This window comes from Gambusia affinis, linkage group LG08 (assembly GCF_019740435.1).
Source record: "Gambusia affinis linkage group LG08, SWU_Gaff_1.0, whole genome shotgun sequence".
NCBI lineage: Eukaryota > Metazoa > Chordata > Actinopteri > Cyprinodontiformes > Poeciliidae > Gambusia > Gambusia affinis.
Window position 1 is genome coordinate 2,184,357 of NC_057875.1, and position 22,352 is coordinate 2,206,708.

Sequence of the window (22,352 nt, forward strand, 5' to 3'; positions counted from 1 at the left end):
AATATAAATTGGCACCTTGTACCTGAAAAATACATAATACTGCCCCTTTAAACTTCCTCTGAAAACTTGTAGAAAACCTTCCCTGAGGAGCTGAAGCTTTTGGAGACATAAAGTGTGACAATAGACCAGTGGATTCTACGGTGGCCCTGAAGTGCAAACCACATCAACAAAGTGGTAGTTAGTTAAACAACTATACATCTAAAAACACAACATAATCAAATATTCAACATTAATCACAACTACAAATTCAGAAAACACAACGACATTAGGACTCCTTTAGCAATGGAGCAAATATTAAAGAGCGTTGGCCCATATTTCATAAAAGCTGCTGCACAGTGAACAGTACTAAACATATTGTCCAGATTTTCTGTTTCCACTGAACCGGCCACGCCTTCCAGTCAGGCCTGCAGCACTGAACTCACGTTCGCCTCTTTTCTGGAGACACTGGATTCTTCTGGGACGTCCCTGATGTGGAAAGACTGCAGCGTGGCTGTAGGGTTAGCTGTGCTGCGTCTCCAGCAGGTGATACTGTATATGTCTGTGGCATTCGGATCAATAAGTGAGTGCAAACTGCTGGAGCAAGAAATGGGAGTAAAAAAATAGAACAATTTTTGTTTTGTTTTTTCTGTAGAAGCAGAGCTCCATGATCCCCTGTTTTCCACCTTGTTCTGTTTTGTCGTTGCTAATTGATATCCTTGTTTGCAGTTTAATCCCAACATTCGCAACAACCAGCAGATAAAATCCCAGTTTGGTGAAGGATTTACTGGGAAGCAGAGGTTTAATAAGGCTCTGTCTTGGCTTTAAGCTGCTGGTGCATAGCCAATTACACTGACTGGCTGCCAAACTTTTATTGCCAATTGACAAACAAACATCGAGAGCGTGATTAAGGTGGGCCGGAGCCCAGAAGGGCCAACACCGCTGCTAGCAAAGTTGGCCGGGTCGCAGAGGATGTGAGATAAACCAGACTGGTGGATTTGTGCTTCTGCTTCAGCTGCTCTGGAAGAAAACCAAGTAATTAGGAGGCAACCGAAAATGATTAATAGTGTTAAAGATCCATTCAGTTGGAATGATTAAAGGAAATTATAAAGTGATGAGATTAAATCAGCAGAACTGAATGTGGAACATGGAGAACCATCCGTCCACTGCAGACATGAGACGATATCTGTGTTAAATTTACTCCAAAAGTTTACATGAGCTGCAGTTTATGAAAAAGGAGAACGTTAAGATTGCTAGTAGATTTCTGAAACGACGGTGTATTAGTCATTGTAGATAGAAAATCAAAAAGGGAATGGTACATTTCTGTCAAAAAACTCAAAACAATTTTGATGAATCTGAGAAATTTCCTACACAAAAACAAAAACATCTGAGTTGAAAAAGACCCCGACATTTTAAGATTAATCCTAGAATTTTTCTACAAAAAACATGGAAATTATCCGAGTTTCAAACGTCAAAAAATTTTGACTTTTGGAGATTTTCTGTGTTTCAAAAGTAGAAACTCTTTTGAAACACAGCAATTGAGTCAAAAAGACAAACTCTGGTCCACCAACAGAGATCGTTCTCGGTTTGGTTGAAGTGAACTTTTCCAATGCAGACATGAACGGCAAGCGGACCTGAAGAAGGAGACCACAGCGCAGGGCATTGTGGGTAAATACAACCAAAACAAATGCATTAGCGGGAGAAATGACTCGTGGTCTTTTACCAAAGACAAATAACAGCTAAATGCTACTTTATTTTTGTTTACATTTCGTGAAGAAAGTTGAGTCCAGTGTCTTCTTCAAAGGTTTTTTAGTAGTTATTGGTGAAGCGCCTCCCACAGTGAAGCATCAGAAGTATCAACGTTTCAATGAAGTAAAATAAACTTCCATGTTTGGAAAAGAACTCAGACCGTTTTTATTTGTGCAGAATCACCGTGGTGAATTTGGATGACGCCTGGTTTGAACCGTGGCATCACACGTGGAAAATGAAGCCCTCCTGAGACACACACACACACACACACGCCCACACACACACACACACACACACACACACACACACACAGAGGATGATCTAACAGGAGCAGTCCTCTGAGTTGGAGAGACTGAAGCACTTATCCAACAAAACACAGTGAGCGCAGAGATGGTAAGAAATTATAAGAAAGGGCAAAAAACTGGGATGAAAGTTAAAGGAGGCTCTGGGGAAAGAGAGAGAAGGGAGGAAGGAGGAAGAGGAAGAAGGACACCTTGAGGAAGAGTATAATGACTGTGGTGAGCTTTCAGTCCAAAGTTAGTGGACTGTGAGAGGAATGGACAGAAAATTAGACAAAGATGTTCTTGTGCTGGAAGCATCTGTCAGTGTGAGTGGAAACACAAAGAGGGCAGCGATGTGTGGCCGTGATTGTTGCTGCTGATTTCCCTGACGGTGCCGCTCTCCATTGAGCGGGCTGACAGCAGGAGCGCTGCCGGTCCCCTCGCACCGCCGCGGGGTGATTAAAAGACCTCGGATCAAACGCCGTTTGTTGGGGAATATCTGTGTGTACAGAGCAGTGTGGAGGCATTGCAAACACAAACACACCTCAGTGAGAGCCGCGGCCCCCAGGAGGCCCGGCATATCATAATAATCACTTTGGCATAAAAGCTTTTTACATCTATGGAAGTGTTTTATTTAGGAGAGACGCTCCGGTTGGTCCAGGACGCAAACGGATAATAAAACAAATGTTTCTGCCACAAGAGACCCGGAATAGGAGAAAATTCCCACAAAGAAGCACAAAAATGTCAGAGAGGGGGGAAGCATTGATCAGGCTTTCAGCGCCTGATTTCCTATTATTAAATCTGAGCGGCTTTTTTTCTTTAAAAGAAGAACAAGTCAGTCTTCATGGTGCTCCAACAGAGATGAGGTTGATCTGTTCCTATATTTACAACAGCATATTTGGGCCATTGAAGATGCAAAAGGAGTCAATTTTGACAAAAATCTCAGAATTTGTTTTATTAATGTCAGAAATTCTCCAGAAAAAACTTTTCAGTTTCTGAGTTTCAAGAGTGAAACACTTTCGACTTTTGAAACTCAGAAATTTCTGAGTTTTTCTAGAAAATTTTTCAGATCAACCTCAAAATTTGAGTTTTTTTCAAGCAAATTTTCAACTATTTAAACTCAGAAACTTCCAGGGTTTTTTTCTAGAAAATTTCTGAAATTAGCTTCTCTACCGCTGTGATATGTCTATTTTTTGTAGAGATGTTGGTCAAAGATCTTTGTTTTAAACTACTTTTGGCTCCAATATAAATTACGACAGATGGAAACATGCTTGGCAACATTAAATGCACAAGTTTCCACTTATTTTCTGGCCTTCAGCAAAGTATTTCAGCCTGAAACCTCCTTCCAGGGAAACATGACTGTCCTCTGCAAGATGGCTCAAACCATGCAGCATGTAAATGAATCCACTTCTGACCAGCGTCCATAAACCTGGGAACTGTGGGGAAAAAAAACACCATCGGCCATCAGCTGGTGCATTATTCAGCCTAAAAGCTTGTTAAAGAGAGCTCACAATGGAGTTGAATGAAAGATTGATGAGTTTTAAAGCAGTTTAGTTAGTCTGCGTTATGTAAAGCAATAAAGGAGCGGCGGAACGACGGCATGTAAAGGCAGGAAGGGAGAGGAAGAGCAGACAGCGTAGAGGGAATTACACCTGAGACACCAACGAGGAACGAAGACAAGATTCAAGAACGCAAAGGATGCCAAATAAACACAGCAAACATGAAGTGATATTATCAATGAATTAGTTTCTCTTTGTGGTTTCAGTGATTTGAAATCTAGTTTTGTCAGAAATACGGACCAACAGCCAGTGGTTTCATGTCAGCAGCAGGAATGTTGCCTGATACGACGGACGCACCGATTGCAGGTTTCTGGCTGACGGCTGATTTCTGATCTTTAAAAAAACCTCACCTGCCAATTTTGATTTTGGCAAATAATTTTTTTGTCTGCCGCTAAAAACTGCAAGAAAGTCACTGAGTTGGCAACTGTGTGACGACATGACCTGGTGGGCGGGGCCAACAGTCAAACCTCTCTGGACTGTGGCTGATTTTTAGACCTTGGATGAGGTAAATAAGATCGAGGAATAAGATCAGCTTCACATAAAAGTATCGGCTGATTGCAGATCTCTAAATATTGAGGGATTTGGCACCAATAAATCAGCTGGCCGATAAACCGGTGCACCCTAATACATTTAACATAGATGTGTTTCCATTGACTGTATAATTTCACAAATTAGAATTCTTACAATAAATTCAACTTATGAAAACCAATTTCTTTGCTAAGTGCGAGGATGAGGTGGTTTTTCATCTGTATCAAAATTTGTGTGTTTTGCAAAACTGCAATGGAAACCTTTTTCACATCATCCAAGGCATGTGAACGACATCAGGATGTTACTGCTGGCGGAAAAGACAAAGAAGACGACAGGAAGTGGAAAGAGGATGATGGCGCGACGCATTTCTCCATAACTTATTCAGGTGTAATTTGAAATGCTTTTTTATTTAATGTCTTAATAAATTCACTTCATGGAAATGCGCCATTTTTCTTTTTTCATTTTTCTGCCGTAGTAGTTATAGGGAATATATTGTCAAGAAATCTGGTATATGAGTGTGAGATCTGTCCAGGCTCATGCAGAAAAACGGATCATAAAAGGCCTAAGAGACTGCCACAGCCTTGTATGTTGATTAATGATGATTACTTAATGTGTATTCTCTGTATTTTAATATGTTGTAACGATGAACCAAAATCAAATAATCTATGGTTGTTGAAATGCAGTGAATCGATGTTTTATATAAGGAAAACTTTATTGATTAAAGGTGATTATATGTTTAAATGTATTACAGAATCATAAGGGGAAGTAAGGTCAGGGTGTGGGTGCAAGTTTAACAAAATGCGAGCTCAGCAAATCTCAGGCTGGGGGTGTGAGTTTAGAGGATGCAGCTGCCTGCTCAGAATCAGATGACTTCTCGGAAAAGGAGTCGTGTCCAACGTGGCCGGGTTGACGTGACCAGGTCACAAGTGAATTATTTCACAATCTTCAACAGTCACCAGGGCAGAGGTCTGGTTGCGTAATCAAACAGATGCACACAAATCTTAAATCTTAAATCTTAGTCACTAAATATTATCTAGCCGGTTCCAAGTACTCGTTATTTCAGAAAGGGGTCTACCGTTAACAGAAGTGGTTATTGAAGCTTTGACAACAAAAGTTTTGACTCCATAATGAGGTTTTTCGTTTGTATCGAAATTTGTTTATTTCACAAAAATCATAGGAAATCTGGATGATTGTCAGGAAAATACACTGAATTCTCAAATTGTTCCCCTAAAACTCACCTAAACTGGATTTTTCAAAAAGTATAGCAAAACATTTCTCAAGAAAACACAGCTTGGGAAGTTGGCTAGCGTTTGCAAAGCAGCCAATCCAAGAGCTGTATTAATTTTCCCTGCCGCTGATTGGCTGAACCCCAGGAATGGAAATTAGTTAGACCGTTGATGTTAGCTAAGATGGTTTCTGTACGCATTAATGAATATTAAAGCAGATCTTGTGTTTTAACTATTAAATTGGTGATGACTCAATACTTTTGCGCAGTTAAGCAAGCACGTTTTGCAACAAAAATAGATCAAAAGTATTCAAATTTATCCCAAGTATGTTAAATTACAGCAACATATCGATGCGTTTCTGTCTGAATTGATCCTGAAGACGTTTCTGACGCAAACTGAAACATCAGAGATGCGATCGTCCATAAAACAGTTTAAGATTCGTTCTCACTGTAAATCCATGCAGCTTGTCTTCTCTCTAAACCTGTGTGTGACAGAGGAAATGAACCATGGAGTAGCATTAAACCAGCAACACACACACACACACAGCCAGCATGTGAGGAAGACAAAGTGGGAGGTATATTATGGTGGACGGAACCACTGACCCTCCTGTTGAGTTAATGAGCTTTTATTGACTCAAACACCTGAAGTCGCTGCTGTAACTTATCACAGTTAGCACCTCACTCCCCAGACACATAAAACACTCCAGGGCGTAACACACACACACACACACACACACACACACACACACACACACACACACGCACCCACACGCACACACACACACACACACACACACACACACACACACACACATGCGCAAATGATCAGTTTATGTGTGCCGAATGACACACACACTCGTTGTTGGCAGTGCTCAGGGGTATAAAGACACAAGCAGGATTAGATACTGGGGATTACAATAAAATGAGCTGCAACTGTTTTTATTAAACCTACAAAGTGTCCGGAAAAATAAACTGTGGAGTTTTTGGTATAAACTCCACAATAAAACAAAATAAAACATGTTTAATTTCTCTTTCTCTCTTCAAATCCTAAACGTACAAAAACAAATCAACAGATTCAACATTATAGCAGGAGCAGTTTTTATGTTTTTATGCTCTAAAGTGAACAACTAGTGATGGAACTCAATTTAATTTTTTAATCTAGTTAATTGCAGTGTCTGCAATTAATTAATTCAAAACTATGAAGACAAAATAATCAACGATTTTCTAGATTTAATGTTATTTAGGGTTTTCAATCATTAGATTGGCGCAAGTGTTTCAGGAGCTTCACTTTTCTAACATTTCACTTCATCTGGCTCTAATAAATAATTACAATTTTAAATACATTGTGCTGTTTTAAACTCCAAAGAGTTGCAACAGAAAGTGTGAACTGTTTACCTCAAATTGGAAGATTTTCTATTCAAATTTGATGTAAATTCAACCAATTTTTAGTGCAAATTCTCTGCAGCACTTTCCAGAAAAACATCCCAGTTGATTTTACGATTAAATTTAATTTCTTTCAACCAGCATGAAAGTCAACAACCAGTCCTTCCCAGGTGATGTAGTAAAACTAAAACTTCCAAAAAACCTTCAGCAGCATCTATTATAGAAAACACATCTCCAACTCTCTGACCTTATCCGAATCTCAAATGCAAAGGTTCACATTTAAGTCAAAATGGAAAAAAGAAATCCCCTTTTTCTGGTTTGTTTGTTAAAAAGATTCAAAGAGAAATGAAGAAAAACATCTGATTCACAAGGTTTTCTAAGGAGTTTTATCTGTGAACTATAGGAGAAAAGCTTTAAAAGTTTAAGTTATGTAAAGGTCGCAAGCTATTAAATTTTCTGTAGATTTCTGAATGTCTGTGTAGGAAGATTTCCTTGTAAACACCTGAAGCAGACAGTCGTGTCTTCCTCAACCTTCAGCCTTTAGTTTGATTTTCTCATCTGCTTTCTGTTTGCTTCTTCTTCTTCTTCTTCTTCTTCTCTGGTCGGTGCGCGGTTCATCTCCAGTGGACGGTTTCAGGAGGAGTCTGCGGTCGATTCCTGTCCTCTTTTTTCATCTCAGAGCTTCAAAGCTCTGCAGAAACCTGAGCTCTGTCCACTTCACCTCCTCACAACCGCGCTGCGTTCAAGAACATGCTCCGCCACGCGTGGGCTGCTGCACATGTGTTCAGCGGAAAAGAAACGAACGTTTTTCTGAGGCTCCATGCATTTTTAATTAACATTCAGTCATTTAATATAAAACAGCTTAAAAACTCTTTTAAAAAAGCCTATTAGGAAATAATAGGCATATAAGATAGGGATCGCAAAAATGTGAGATTTAAGTGTCATTCACTGTGGAAATAATTTAAGTTTATCTGGTGTTTGGAGATTTAAATGTTTATAAGTTGATGAGAGGGGCAGAAAATCACAAGAGTCCAAGATCTTCTATTTGCTCCTTTCCAAGAAAATAATCAATTGGCCATAATAATTTGTTTTAATTTTTTTTCTTGTTTTTATTTTTGTTAGTTCAAAATAAATTAAATAAATAAATACATTTTTGGTGTGAACTGTAGCAGAACAGACTAAACACTGGAGGAGCTGCTAAAAATATTAATAATAATAATAATTTCTGCCTCCAGTGAATGAAAACACGACATTTAAAGAGTAGCTGAGACCCAAATGAACCTTTCTTGGTAGACAAGAAGTTGAGCCTTACGGCAGCCATCTTTGACATTTTTGTTTGAAATAGTTTAATTCTGCAAAATGTGACTTGAAACCGTCTCATTGCTGCCCCCTTTGGGTTGGACGCTGGCCACTGCAGCTGAATTTTTCTATTGGTTACAATAATACAGCTTGGTAAAACTATTTCACTGCATTCAGATTTAACACCTTCTCACTCAGACACGCCCCCTGGTGGTGAGGCAGGAGTTGGAATAACTCCATCTCCATTTAGCTGGACGCCTGATTACATTTTCACTGATGAACATCATCATTTGCAGCGACACGCCTCCTTGTCTCCGTTTATTTCCTCTCACCTCAAACCAAAGTGGAAAATGGATTTACAGCCTCACAAAGTTTGATGCATTAGCTGCATCTCTTCACTCTTGGCAGCTTTTAGTCAAAGTTTCCAGAGGTGCAGCGTGTTGGCAGGGCCTTTTTTGTCGGCTTCAGATCACCTTAAATTGAATTGTCCAGAGGCTGCTGCCGGTGATCCATGATGCTCTGCCTTTTTGCCTGACAGCCTTGATAAATTCAGGTCCTGATCTCTCTCTGCCTTGCTCTACGAGACGTCGCTCATTTTTCCTTTGTGTTGTCTTCATGCAAACAGCATTTCACTTTCTGTCTGCTTCCATCCAGAAGGACACGGTTCCTGGAAATCTCCTTTTGTCCTTAAAAACAAACTAATTGTTTTTTAAAACAATTTGTGAGTGCACAACTTTGATTGTTTTTGAAAACCCAACTGAACAGACTCAAATCAATGTGTTCACCCCCAATAGTATTGCATTAAACTGTTCTTAGTGATGGTTGCAAGATGGAAAAATTGGCAGTTCTGACCCTAAAGGACTGCCTAGTTCAGCTAACGCTAACCCACAGAACACAGTTCAGATCCAAACAACCTTCAAGCTCCAATGTCACCTTTTCATTTTGTTCCTGTGTGGTTCTCGTTTGAAATAAAGTTATTGGGAAAATGTGAGAAGAGGAAATTAAACTGCTGCGTAAAGGTCATGAGCAAAAGCATAAATATCTAACTACTCAAAGTACTTAACAGTTGACAACTAAAGCTTCAACAAAGATGTCGAACTTTATTAAACTGAAAGCTTAAGAAAAAATTTCCTCACCTCTTGGTGCATTAGTGGAAGTATTAACCCCAACTACCACCAGTGACTAGATGAGACTTCCTCTAAAAAGGTTTACGACTGCCGGCTTTAATAGTCCAAACACCAAACAGACACAACCACAAAAAACAACAGTTGAAATAAACCATAAAATCCCCAAAGCTGAGCGTGAAACCTCAGATAGTAGACAGTTTCTGGTTCCTCGTAGGTGAACTGAAGTCAATAAAATCTTCTCTGCAGTGATGGAAACATGCCAGAGTGAGTCCCGCTGACCTTGAACAGGCGTTGTTTGACTTTTTTCTTAATCTGACTCTGTGTGTACTTTGCCTTGTGGTTCTACTGATCTGGTCAGCAGGTCATCGTGTGATTCACCAGCTGCTGTTTCAGCTCTGCTTTCTTCCTTCCAGTTTGAATTCTTGCTTTAAATGTTTCAGCTTCCTTGAACTTTGAGCGCTGCAGGACATTTTGTTTACGCCTTCATTCGAAGCCTCTGGACTGCATGAGGCTAAAGTACCGGTTCGCTTCAGTTATCATGTTGGGTAGTAAAGTTAGTGAGCAGAAATAGGTCTAATGAGCAGAATGAATGAACAGGAAGTGAGAGAAAATGGCTGATAGACTTCACAGGTTACCAGGGAAACGACAACAGAAACCAACAGAGTGCAAACCAAAACCAGAACTAAGAATTAATCAAGATTCAAGCAAAAGCTGGCAAAGAAATTCACAAACAGGAGAAACATGAACAAAATACAGAAACAATTCAAAACTGAGATTCTTAAAACAAATACAAATAACAAAATATTAGGAAGGTAAAGAATTAATTTAATGAGGCAAACAAAGGGGGGCAAAAAACAAAATGAAGTGAAACAATAAATAAAAGTCTAAGAGATTATGACTGTTTTTAAGAAAAGCAACATTTGTTACATTTTTAGTTGCTGTGGTTCTCTTTCACACTGGACTCTGTTCCTCTCCTTTCCTGTGGGGGCGCTGCACCAAGAACCACTGAAGAAAACAACAAGAAAACTTCTGAAGAAGATACTGAGAGAAACTTCCCTCTTCACAAATGTAAACCAAAATGGATAACAACATTTTAGCGGTTGATGGATTTATCTTTTGTCTGCGAGTCATTTCTCCCACCGCTCCATTATTTGTTTCCTTCCATCAGTGTCTTTATGTCGGTTCTTGTGTCGTTTCCTTCAGTGGTTCTTGGTGCAGCGCCCCCACAGGCGAGGAGGGGAACAGGTTGTGCTCAAAGGGTTTGGTTGGTTCGACAAAGTGCAGTTAGAAAATGAACCGGAGCTGCTCAAAATGTAACAAATGTTAAAATTTTCATCCTAGTCTACCAGACTGTCAGTTGTAGAAACATCTGATGAATGTAGACAGAGGAAGCTAAGAAAAATGTCGCATGTCTCACATTAATGATGTAAAATGGAACATGACCGTTCTGACACCAGATACTCTCAAAAAGATGGGATATGTATCCAATTTCATATAACAAAAGGAAGTGGCAGAAATCTGAATATTTGGGGGGAGAAAAGATCGGAATTGGGCCGTTAAGACTGCAGTGGAAAAGTCGAATGTAAGTTGCATTTGCCTGCTGAGTGAACGTAGCAATAGACACACAGGGCAAACAAGCATGTACAAACATTTCTCTGCAACCTTCTTACATTCTGATGAACCCATATCAGCTGATTCCTGGACAGCAGTCAGCTGCAACGCACAAATATTAGCTTGTGTGCAGTTTTTTGGCTCTCTGTGTGTGTTTCACCACTTATCATTTAAAGGGTGATGGGGGTTTTAGAGGAAGATGAGAGGCACACTTAAAGAAAGACGGGGGAGGAGATGAAAGGAAGGATGAAGATGTGACATAACAGGCTGAAGGATGAAGGCGAAGAGGAAGCAGGTAGGATGCATCAGGCACTTCTTCCTGCAATTATCCAAACATCTAATGAGGCCAGAGCAACAACATGCTAATCTGCAGCTACATGTCAGAAGAAGCTGTTAAAGTTCACAGGAAGGAAATAAAATAATCAAAACGTGATTATTGGTGTATTTTGATTGGATTCTTGCATACAAAACGTCTTTAGCATTGCAAGTAAAATAGAACTATTCAATAAAGACTGTTCAGTCTTTAAAAGGCTGGGGAAGCTGTCTAGACTGACTGAAGGGAACATAAAGGAAAATATATTTTCAATAACTGCATATAGTTCTGCTCATTTTGTTTAACCTTGGAAGGAACAAGCTGCTGCTGAAAACGCATCAACTTCTGTCTGGAGATGAAAAATTGTGACAAATAAAGGACAGAAACTTTTTAAAACATTAATTTCCACTGAAACTGGGTCAGAAACTACATTTGCAATGCAGCTTTTCTGTCCTTTTTATGAAGAACTTGATAGCCAGGAAGATATTTTACTGACCTTCAACAGGGTCATGCTAACCGCTAAGCTAACTCATATAAGCACACTTAAAAACAATACAACTGGACTGAATTGAGTTTTAAAGAATATTTTTACATCATTATGTTATTGCTAACTCTAAAGGCAATATTTTTTATGTTATGTGTGCTAAGTGTCATGCTAACTAAGCTAGTAGCTAATCTCAAGTCTCAAATAATCAAGTTTCATAACAGTTAAATTTAATATTTTATTAAATATTTTAGTCGCTCTTGCATAAGGCAGCTGTTTACATTGTCTCTTTTTGTGTTGCTATGCTAACTGCTAGCTCTGTAGCAGCTAAAATGAGTTGTTCTCTTTAACCAAAACTTTTCATTAGTTCTTTACATAATCTGGTTCATTCAGATTGCTTATGAAATAAAGTGTTAGTTGTATGTTTTAAGTCATTATTATGTTACAGAGTTCAGTTCAGAAGAATTAGAATTAGATTTATTTTCCCAAGATTATGACTGATTTTAATTTCTCACAACATACAGACATAGGTATAATAATGACAAATATGTAAATCACACATGAATAAGTCTGTTCACACAGTAAAAAACATGCTGTACCATCATCTTTCCACCACTTCCTGTTGTCTTCTTTGTGGTTTTCACCAGTAGTAACATCAGACTGATGATGTGAAGAAAAGCTTTTCCATTGCAGTTTTGTTGAATAAATCAATTTCAAAACAACGAAAAAACCACATCATCTTAGCACAAAAACCTTTTTGTAAAACATTTGGATTTTTTTTAGATTGCCGTGTTTCCATTTAGCAAATCTTTAATTATCTAACTATATGGTCAGTATAAACACAATGATGAACTTTTTAATTACCAGAATAAAGTCCTAATAATACAAGAATAAAGTTATAATTCCAAAATAAAATCATAATTTAATGAGAACTTTTACATAAAACTTGATTAAAAAGAGAAATATTGAGAATCTTGTTAAGTTATACTTGGTTTTGGTTTTTCGGAAAAAAGTAAATATTTTAACACCTCAGCATCAAATTATTATCATGGGTTTGAGACAGATCTAGATAATTATTAAACATAAAATAATTTTTTTCTTTTAATTTTATGGATTTCTTCTGGCAAAAATAATAGTAAAAGAAAATAATTTAGGTGCATAATAAGTCTAGATTTAGACTTGAACAGTATTCCTTTTCCTGGATTTACCAGTTCTAGTAAATTCATGATGAAAAAGGACAGAAAGAGGACAGAGATGAGCGAAAAGAAGCAGAAACGAAATGATGAAAGGAGCAGAGATGAGAGAAAGTTTGGATTTTTAGGATGAAAGTGTCTGGAGAAATATAGGAAAAGGAGGAAGGCAGGCGGTTTTTCCAGAGACTTTTAAATTGGTTTTAATGAGGATTATTTTTTTTACTGCTGTGAATTAAATCAAAACATGTCAGAGCTGTAAAATATCTCCATATAGATATACATGTATAACTTTTCTGAAGCCAATAACTGTGTTTAATGTGTTTCTTTCTTTAAATTCAGTAAAACTGCATCAGTTTCAGTCAGCGTTGCTCTAAAAATCAGACATTGTGACTGAGTGTCTCCTGATAAACAGAAAGCAGCAGCAGCAGCAGAGTTTCCTGGTCAGGTGAGTTTTTGGAGATCCTGCAGAGCAGCAGAGGGACAGATGTGATTCATTTATCATTTATTTCCATCAGCGGGAAGTTTTTTCACTTCCATCTTTTTATCTGGTGGGAAACTGATCATGTCTGCAGCAGAATGTCAACCGCTAAATTATAGATGCTAAAACTGTTGAAATCTTATACATTTAATTCTGATAAATAAATAATCAAACATGATGCCATGTTTATGCAAATTGCGTTTTTTAACTTAATGTGTCCAGTAATTGTTGCTCACAGTTAAAGAGGTTCAGGAGGAAAACATTATTCTCTTAAGCAACCAAACTTCCACATTTTTTCTAGAAAATTTCTAAGATTCATTTAAAATTTATTGTTTTTTTCTGGCAAATTTTCAACTTTTAAAACTCAGAAATTTCCAAGTTTGTTTTTTACTAGACAATTTGTAAAATTAATCTCAAAATTTGTTGGGTTTCTTCCAGCAAATTTCCTTGTTGATTTCCAGAAAATTTGTGGGTTTTTAATTTCAACATTCCCAGATGTTTTGGCAGAAATGTACTCGCTTTCCCCCTCCATCTACAACAGCTGTCATCGTAGAAGTCTGATAATCTTTAATTATTTATGTTTCTATAACTGATTACTGAAACCGAAAAACCTAAAACACTCATAGTACTGACAATAGTTGTTAAACAAATTGCTCTGTACCTAAGATGACTTGAAAGAAATTTGACTTTATTTGTAGGCCTTGAAATTGGGTCTCTGTCTCTTTAAAAACTCCTGATCTTTCTGAAACTCCGCCTTCAGGAAGTGGTCACAACATGTTTATTACTAACAAGGTGGAAAACATCTAAATCTTTATGACAATGTGTGAAAAAATATCGGCACCCTGTTAAAAAGTAAAATGTAGTTTGTTACACCAGAGTTCAACAAAAGGAAGATTTAATGAAAACGTTAAATCGATTTCACCACACTTCACTGAAAAACTGTGGAAACATGTATGTAACATGCTCTAGATATGAAAAACATGAATTCATAAATTAGTTTAAAATATGTCGCATAAACGTTGAGATTCAGTCATCACCTTAAATTCTGCAGAACAGACAGACACCAAACTAAACACAGCAAACCGTTTAAATTACAGCTGCAGACTGGAGGAAATACTCACACAGCCCCGACTCTTCATTACAGAGTGAAAGGAAATCAGAGAAATTGGATTCCAACCAACACCAAGATTTAAGCAGCAAAAAAGAAAAAAAAACAAAAAAAACACTAACATAATTTTGTCCCAAAATCTGCAAATGGTGAAAACGGTGTATTTAAACAGGAGCAAATTTCCACCGAAAAACTCAGAAATCTTCAGATTATTCTCAGAAATATTCAAGAAAAAACAAGTAAATTTCTGACTTGGAAAAGTTTAAAAATTGGCTAGAAAAAATAAGGAAGTTTGAGATTAATCTCAGAAATTTGATTTAAAAAAAAAAAAAACAACCTTGAAATTTTCTGAGTTTCAAAAGTAAACAATTTTCTAGAAATTTTGAGATTAAGCTCTGAAATTTTTGAGGAAAAAAAAACGTGGAAATTTCAGAATTTCAAAAGTAAAATAATTTCTTAGTTTCATCTTTTGAAACTCAAAAATTTCCAGTTTTCTAGAAAATTTATAAACTTAATCTAAAATTTTCTGAGTTTTTTCTAGCAAATTTGTAATATTTGAAACTCAGAAATTGTTTTTCCTTGAAAATTTGAGATTTTTTGATGAAGATTAACTTCTGTTTTTTTCAATGGCTACACTGAAACGGCTACAACGGCTCTTGGACACCGTCTTAGAAACCAGTTTATGCATCCAGTTCAGCCACAATGCATTCAGCATAAATCAGTCAAGCAGTCGTAGAATCTTAATCAAGATCCTGGTAGTTTCTGTATGAATGTTTAAAAGAGACGTCTTTTAATTTCAGCGTTTGTAAGAAAAGGAAAACCATTCCGGTGAATCAGACTGAATCCATCTCCTCTGCTTCCCTCAAACACACAAAACAAGCAAATCTGGCGTTTTGTTCAATGTTTTCACAAGATCTGGCAACCTTTCGGTTATTGATGAGGGGATTTGAGAGGCGATCAATAGATGAATCCAAAAGCAGCTGAATCTTTCTGGAAGAGGAGGAACGACGAGCTTCACGACCGTCAGCAACAACAAAAATTTCACAGCAGTTATTTACAGAGTGAACTTCGTTTTGTCACCATTTATCTTTTAGATGTCATCATTTACTGCATGTATTTAGCCAGTTTTCAGCATCGCAAAGAGATGTATGGAAGTCCAAAAGTGCCACTTTGAGTTTTTTTAGGTATCAATAAATTAATCCATTAATAATTCCAGAAATATATTATAATAAGATAAAAACTGGAAGCAAATAAAGTGATGATTTATACAAATATTTAATTATTTATCCTTCAATAAAAAGTATTCTTGAAATCTATATCAGTATTGTTTTCTAATCTAATTGTTATTCTATTCTGTATTTCAAGTCAGTGGGAGGAGACAAAAGTCCTATGTGTTAGCCAATCAGGTGTCAGGGTCTTTTTAACGACATGCATCTGCACAGTGGTGCAGTTGGTAGAGCTGTTGCCTTGCAGCAAGAAGGTCCTGGGTTCGATTCCCTGCCAGGGGTCTTTCTGCATGGAGTTTGCATGTTCTCCCTGTGCATGGTGGGTTCTCTCCGGGTTCTCCGGCTTCCTCCCACAGTCCAAAAACATGACTGTCAGGTTAATTGGTCTAAATTCTCCCTAGGTGTGAATGGTTGTTTGTCCTGTGTGTCTCTGTGCTGCCCTGCGGCAGACTGGCGACATGTCCAGGGTGACCCCGCCTCTCGCCCGGAACGTAGCTGGAGAGGAACCAGCAACCCTCCTGACCCCATTAGGGACAAGGGTGAACAGAAAATGGATGGATGTTGGCAGATGGCATTATTTTATGTCCTTCAAGATCAAAACAATAACAAAATACTTTGTGAATATAATTAACTCCCCATTATGTCATGAAAATGTTTTCCCTATTTGTTTTATACTGATGTAAAGATTACAGTAACTGATTTACTTAATGGATTTTTGGCATTTTCAGTTTTCCATATAGATGAGCAGTATGAGGAACATTATGAACAGAAAAAAAGAGAAATGTTCTAAACTTGGGTTATAGCCTCTTGTAAATAAAATTGAACATTTCTAACTAAAATCAATTTCTAAAATGTGAGCAAAGTGATTAATTTGCCACTTTAGGTGGCAGGTTCATAAAAAACTGAAAGCAATAATAGATTATTATGTATTATTTTTATGTTTTAAATACATATATCAGTATTGTTTTCTAATCTTATCTGTCATCCAATGAGTCCTGTGGGTTATTCAATTAGGAATCAGGGTTTAATTAACAAGCCATATTTGCAGCTGACATTATTTTATGATCTTCAAGAACAGCAGCAAAAATTATGTAGCAAAAATAACTGATAAATGTATTCTATATCTTTTCATTCTGATGTAATAATTGATTCCCTCAACAATTAAATTTTGACATTTTCGGTATTCCGTATCTCTGCGCAGCGTGAGGAACATTGTGAGCAGACAAAAAAAGAACAGTCTAAACTTAGGTTACTTTTTGGTAAATATTAATTATTTATAGCCTCTTCTGAATTAAATGGAACATTTATGACTTAAATAAACTTTTAAAATGCGAGTAAAATTATTAATTTGTCATTTAGGTTTGCAGATTTATGAACGAAGCTTCATCCTCCTCTTCTTCCTCCTCCAGCTGCTGCACCAACAACCATGAAGCATCTGCAGCTTCTTAACGCGGATCGCTGCGCAGCGATGAAGCTCCCAGATCAGATCAGCCCCGCTGCGGAACCGAACCGGAACCGGTTTGGTACTCACTGAGAAGCAGAGCAACAGGCAAGAAGATGAGGCAGGCGGAGTTCAGCAGAGACGCCATGCCGAGCCGAAAGTTCGTCCTCCGGACCCACAAGTTTCAGCTTCGGTCCTGAACTCCAGAGTGAGTCTGTTCTTCGGGAGGAAGAGGAAGATGATGATGAGGAGGAACGTCGGCTGGTTACACTGAGTTCTCCTCCTGCAGCTGCAGCGCTTTCTCCGCTCTGAGAGCCTCCGCTGCTGCTCATCCACTGAAAGGAGGAGGAGGAGGAGGAGGAGGAGGAGGAGGAGGAGGAGGAGGAGGAGGAGGAGGAGGAGGAGGAGGAGGAGGAGGAGGAGGAGGAGGAGGAAGGTCTACAGCAGGGTCCCTGATGAGCTCAGATGCTCTGCATTAACAAACTGACTCACTTTCTCCTGGATTTCTGCCGGTTGTTCTTCGCACTTTCGCTTTGTTCCCCTCCATACCTCTCAGTCAGCGATACAGTGGAGAATTAGTAGATACAAAAAAGGAGTAAATTTGCGCCAAAACCCACAAAATTTCTGGAAGGAAACAAAAAAAAAAAAAAAAAAGAGGAAAAAGTTGAAAATTTGCTAGAAAAAATATTATTTCAGAAATTTTACAGTAAAAAAGGTTGAAAATTTGCAAGTTTGCTACAAAATAAATTAAATTTGGGGATTAATCTTAGAAATTTTTGAGAACAAAAGGAATTTCATGTTTTAAAAGTTGAATTTTGCTACAGAAAACAGTAATTTTGAGATTAATCTCAAATTTTCTAGAAAATAGAACTTTTCTCAGTTTGGAAAGTTGAAATTTGATAGGAAGAAAATATTTCACAAACATTCTGGAAAGAAAATTTAAATTTCTCTGACTAAAAATGTTCAGATTTTCTATATTGCAATTAAATTTTAGAATTGGATACAATTAATCCAAGAGATATTTTTTGTGGAAACTTCTGAGTTTGAAACATCCAAATTTGCAAAACAAAAAGTTTGATATTTAAAAAAAAATATTCAGGAAAGAAACAAGAATTTTCTGTGAGAAACGTTCAAGCTAAAAACTATTTACGATAAATTTTTATCTTCAAAACCAAATATTTAGCATACTATTTAGTTTAATAAATAAATTTACTTAGCTAAATAATTCGTTAAGAGGAAACTAAATATCTAGCTAAAGTTAACTAAATATGTTTAGTTAGCTAAATATTTAAGTAACTAGTTACTTAAATATTTAGCTAACTAAACATTTTGTTAGCAAAAACTACATTTTTTTCTTGCTCTTTAAATATTTAATGAATGAAAGAAAAATTAACTTTCACCTTTTTTCTTTTCTTTTCCAAATTACTGCTGCTCATTTTTACAGTGCAGCTCCAGAATCAGCATCTCAAAGGTTTAAAAACTGCAAAAAAACAAAAAACAGCAAAAAAACCCAAAAAACAAATAAAACTCAAATCTTGCAGGTTTATAAAAAACACAAAAAACCAACATTTTTTTTTCCTCTTTTATTCCAAAACGTTTGAGGGTAAAACAAACTATAAACAGAGCCATCCAAACCGGACGAAACAAACACAACGGAGAGAAAGAGGAAGAAAAACTTCGCAGATCGCTAGTAGTCGAAAACAGAACAGAACCGCCGCTTCCCTCGTTCTCAACCAAAATGTTTGTCAATAGAAGGTCCAGGCTCTCCTCTGCGGTTCGACCTTAGCCGCCATCAGGAACGGATGAAACGCGGTAAGGCACTTTCCAGACGGGTCCAACGGATCCGAAACACCCCAGATGATTTTGTTTTATTTCACAATCCAAATCTACCCTGTGAGTCAAATAGCTCCGATATTTAACAGAAATCTCAGTTTATTCTGCAAAACAAAAAGAAGAAACAGGATTTCTTTTCTGTAGAAAACAAAGGGTCCAAGTGAGTGCTGCCCCCTATACCCTAAGAGGAGTAACTGCACATTCAGGTCACAAACATCCTGATGATTTATCAGTAATAATTCTGTTTAAGGTTTTATTATTATTATTATTAAGCTACTCTGGGATTTAAAGCAAGTATACATGGCTTACAAATACTAACTGCTCTTTATATAAAAAACAAGTGGTGGACGGCGATGGATTCCTGGACTGCTCCTGATTATAAACCAATAACCTTATTAAATCCTGAAAAAGAAAAATGAATCATCTCCATGAACATGAGCGGATTCTGGAGTTGGGGGCGTGAATGTCACCTCCAGCCAATTAGGAAATAACGGAGAGGAAACACAGGATGCCTCCGGGACCCGGCGTGCCTGTGGTCGCCCTGATGGGCTGCAGGAATCGCTGAATTCCCCGTCGCAGAAACAACAAAAAAAGGTCAGCTTTTTGCTCTTAAGGCGACATTTCCAGGCCAGACGTCTCCATGCTCGGCTGAAGGCGACCGGAATGTCAAACCTGTCCTGATTATCTGCGTCCAGCGGAGGGAGGAACTGAAAATCTTCTCTTTTTTTTTGTTTTTCGGGGTTTTTTTAGCGTAAAGATCAGGAGGCGGACGTTCCCTGAAGCTTCAGCACTAAAACATTCGTTTGGAGGCCTAGTGGTTGACGACTCCATGCAGCATCAGGAGCAGGCCGCGCGCCCGCTTGCTGAGCGGGCTGTGCGGGTCCTGCTGCAGGAAGGCCAGCAGTTTGGATCGGACCTGGGCCAGAACCGACGACATGTGGTCCCTGGTCAGCGGTTCACTGTGGTCCAGATTCATCACTGCGTCCTCCAGGTAGCTGGGAGGGGATCAAAGGATAAGAACCAACATTTCAACTTTTAATGTCATAATTTAAACTTTCAAAACCAAAGTTTCAACTTCCAAAAGCATCATTCTGACTTTCAAAACCATAATTTTGAGAATAAAAGTAGTAATTTAAACTTTTAAAGTAAATTTTGAGAATAAAAATAATTTCAACATTCAAAACCATAATCTAGCCTTTTAGTCAAAATGTCAAGAATAAATCCTTATTACAAGTTTGAAGGTCGTCATTCTGACTTCTGAAGTCCAAATTAGAAGAGAATTATGATTATCTTAATTATCTCATAATTGTGACTTTAAAAGTCAAAATTATGAGTTTTGATATTTGTTTCGGCTTTCAGTTGGTGTTTTATATTTTTCTTTCATACTATTTCCGTTTACATAAAATAATGTTTGTTTTATTCCTTGTTGAATGAAACTGGTTCTGAGTCAACCGTCTAACTTGATGTTTATCTCAGTTCATCCTATCTTCTCGTTCTCCGCCGCTCAACATTTAACTCCTTAATTAATCGTTTTGGGTCGGACATCTGGTGGGACGGTGTCGGGTTTCCGCTGCAGACCCATTAAACCGACGTGCTGTGAAACGGGCCTGTAACGCAGCAGCGGCGCAGACTGTGAGCTGTTAATAACTCATCTGCTGCATTTGCACCACACCTTTAAAAACACACAGCAGCGGCTTAAATTGCCGCTCCGCATCGTCCGGCACATAACGACCCCTCTGAGATCACAGATTCTGAGGATATCGATGCTCTCGTGCCGTTTATGAGCTGCTTCCAATCAGGAGGCGCCTTCATCCGCACAGGTTGTGATTTACAGTCACACACTGATCGTCTGATTTCAGTCTCTGCAGCGCAAGAAAAGGCTTCAAAAAATAAGCTAAAATTAAGGATAAAAAGAAGTCGCACTCCGCTGCCTTGAAAAGTGTGGGTGCAGGAAGTTCTTTGTTTTTTCTTTTATAGGACACAATAAAGCAGAGGAGAACAAGGACGGAGCGGAGCAGCAGAGAGCAGCTAAAACCCGGAGCTAGCTCCCTGGACAGCCGCGCAGCAGACGGAGCGGCGTGATGGGGTCAGCACTTTACCGCAGCTCCGCCCACAGGGGGCGCCGCGTAATGGCCCAACTGTGGAAATCAAATGTGAGGAAATAACTTAGTCCGAAGGCTGAGGGGCGTTTTATCGCTGAGTGGGAGAGGAAGGGGCGGAACGAGTTTTTAGAAGTTATAATTAAGATGTTTCTGCAGGTTGAGCTGCTTCAGACTGCAGCAGTTCAGATTAGAGACCAGCAGGAGGATAAGAGGAGAAAATTAAAACATTAATGTGAAGAGAAAATGTTTAAGAATAAAAAGAAAAACATTTTATACCAGGGAGTACTGAGGCCACACCAAAAAAAATTAATGGATGACAACAAAGTCATAATATTTTGAGAATAAACTCAGACAAGAATAAAGTCATAAAATCTCTATAGAATAAAATAAAGTCATAATACCAGAACAAAGTTGTAATAATCAGAGAATAAATTTGTAATAGAGTCACAAAACAATGTCGAGTTATATAGTTATACATCTTTGAAAAGTAGAGGTGGAGCCTCCTGCACAAACAAGAATGCAGAAAATGATTTCTGGATGGTAAGTCAAAACAAAACTATTCTTTTCCAGCAGCCATTGTACACTGCATACAGAGGTAAAACCAGCAGACCAAACATGCTGGCATTCAGTTTGGGTTCCTAAGCCACGTCCAGAACTCTGTTGGGGTTGCTAGGTAGCTAGGTAATGGGTGGTGCCTGCTGATTTGTTACGTTACATTGTGGAGGTTTTTGGAAAGGCTCATTTTCCAGACTCCAAAAAACTATTTATTACCAAAAATCAGCTGGGTGTTTTTTCACTGAGAAGTAGCTTCTATAATGAGCTCAGCAGATCCAACAGGTGTTGGCTAATTGCTGCTAGCTAGTCTGAAGGAGCTGTGCCTCGAAGGTAGAGCCATGTCCAACCGTGTTTTGGAAATTAAAGAATTTGCAAAACATGCATTAAAGAATTAAAGCAACGCTTCAAGGAATCACATTATAAAATGATGCAAAACTGAAAAAAGTAAATTTTATTTAATTTTGCCACTTTAATCTAAACTTGTAAATGTGTAATTTAAACAAAAAACTATTTATTTTACTTTGAAAGTTTCCTTTTTAGTCATCTAGTGACCGGCATAAGGAAAACAGACACCCTTAGACCAAAACCATGCATGAAGAGAAGTAACTTGAGCTGGGATGGGTTGTGTCTCCTCACCTGATCTTGAGCTGGGAGCGCGTGGCGAGGTTGGAGGACAGCTGCTGGATCAGCGACAGCAGCACCGGCTGGCTCAGGGGGCATGGCGTCTGGCCGAACACCTGCTGGGAGTCGATGGTCTCGCACACGTACAGAACCAGGTTCAGGTCCGTCGCAGACAGAGCCTGCAGCACAACACAGGGGCAACGTCATTCAGCTTCCTTACACACATATTCATCCCATCTGACGACACAGATCTGGATGGA

The 22,352-nt window shown here is 38.2% G+C and overlaps 2 protein-coding genes across 4 annotated transcripts in view; both read right to left on the bottom strand.

Moving 5' to 3' along the window:
• The window catches only part of nrn1la (neuritin 1-like a), a 61,817-nt gene extending 44,514 nt beyond the window's left edge, over positions 1-17,303 (bottom strand). Inside the window, exon 1 of the mRNA XM_044124697.1 lies at positions 17,072-17,303. Within this exon, the coding sequence (XP_043980632.1) occupies positions 17,072-17,129 (58 nt within the window). The 5' untranslated portion in view covers positions 17,130-17,303. The remainder of the gene's footprint in view (positions 1-17,071) is intronic.
• A 1,750-nt stretch (positions 17,304-19,053) lies between these two features.
• The window catches only part of edc4 (enhancer of mRNA decapping 4), a 30,243-nt gene continuing 26,944 nt past the window's right edge, over positions 19,054-22,352 (bottom strand). For all 3 annotated transcript variants that reach the window (XM_044126093.1, XM_044126094.1, XM_044126095.1), the window contains exons 29-30: positions 22,108-22,271; positions 19,054-19,809 (exon numbers count right to left, since the gene is read on the bottom strand). In XM_044126093.1, the coding sequence (XP_043982028.1) occupies positions 19,626-19,809; positions 22,108-22,271 (348 nt within the window). In that variant the 3' untranslated portion in view covers positions 19,054-19,625. The remainder of the gene's footprint in view (positions 19,810-22,107; positions 22,272-22,352) is intronic.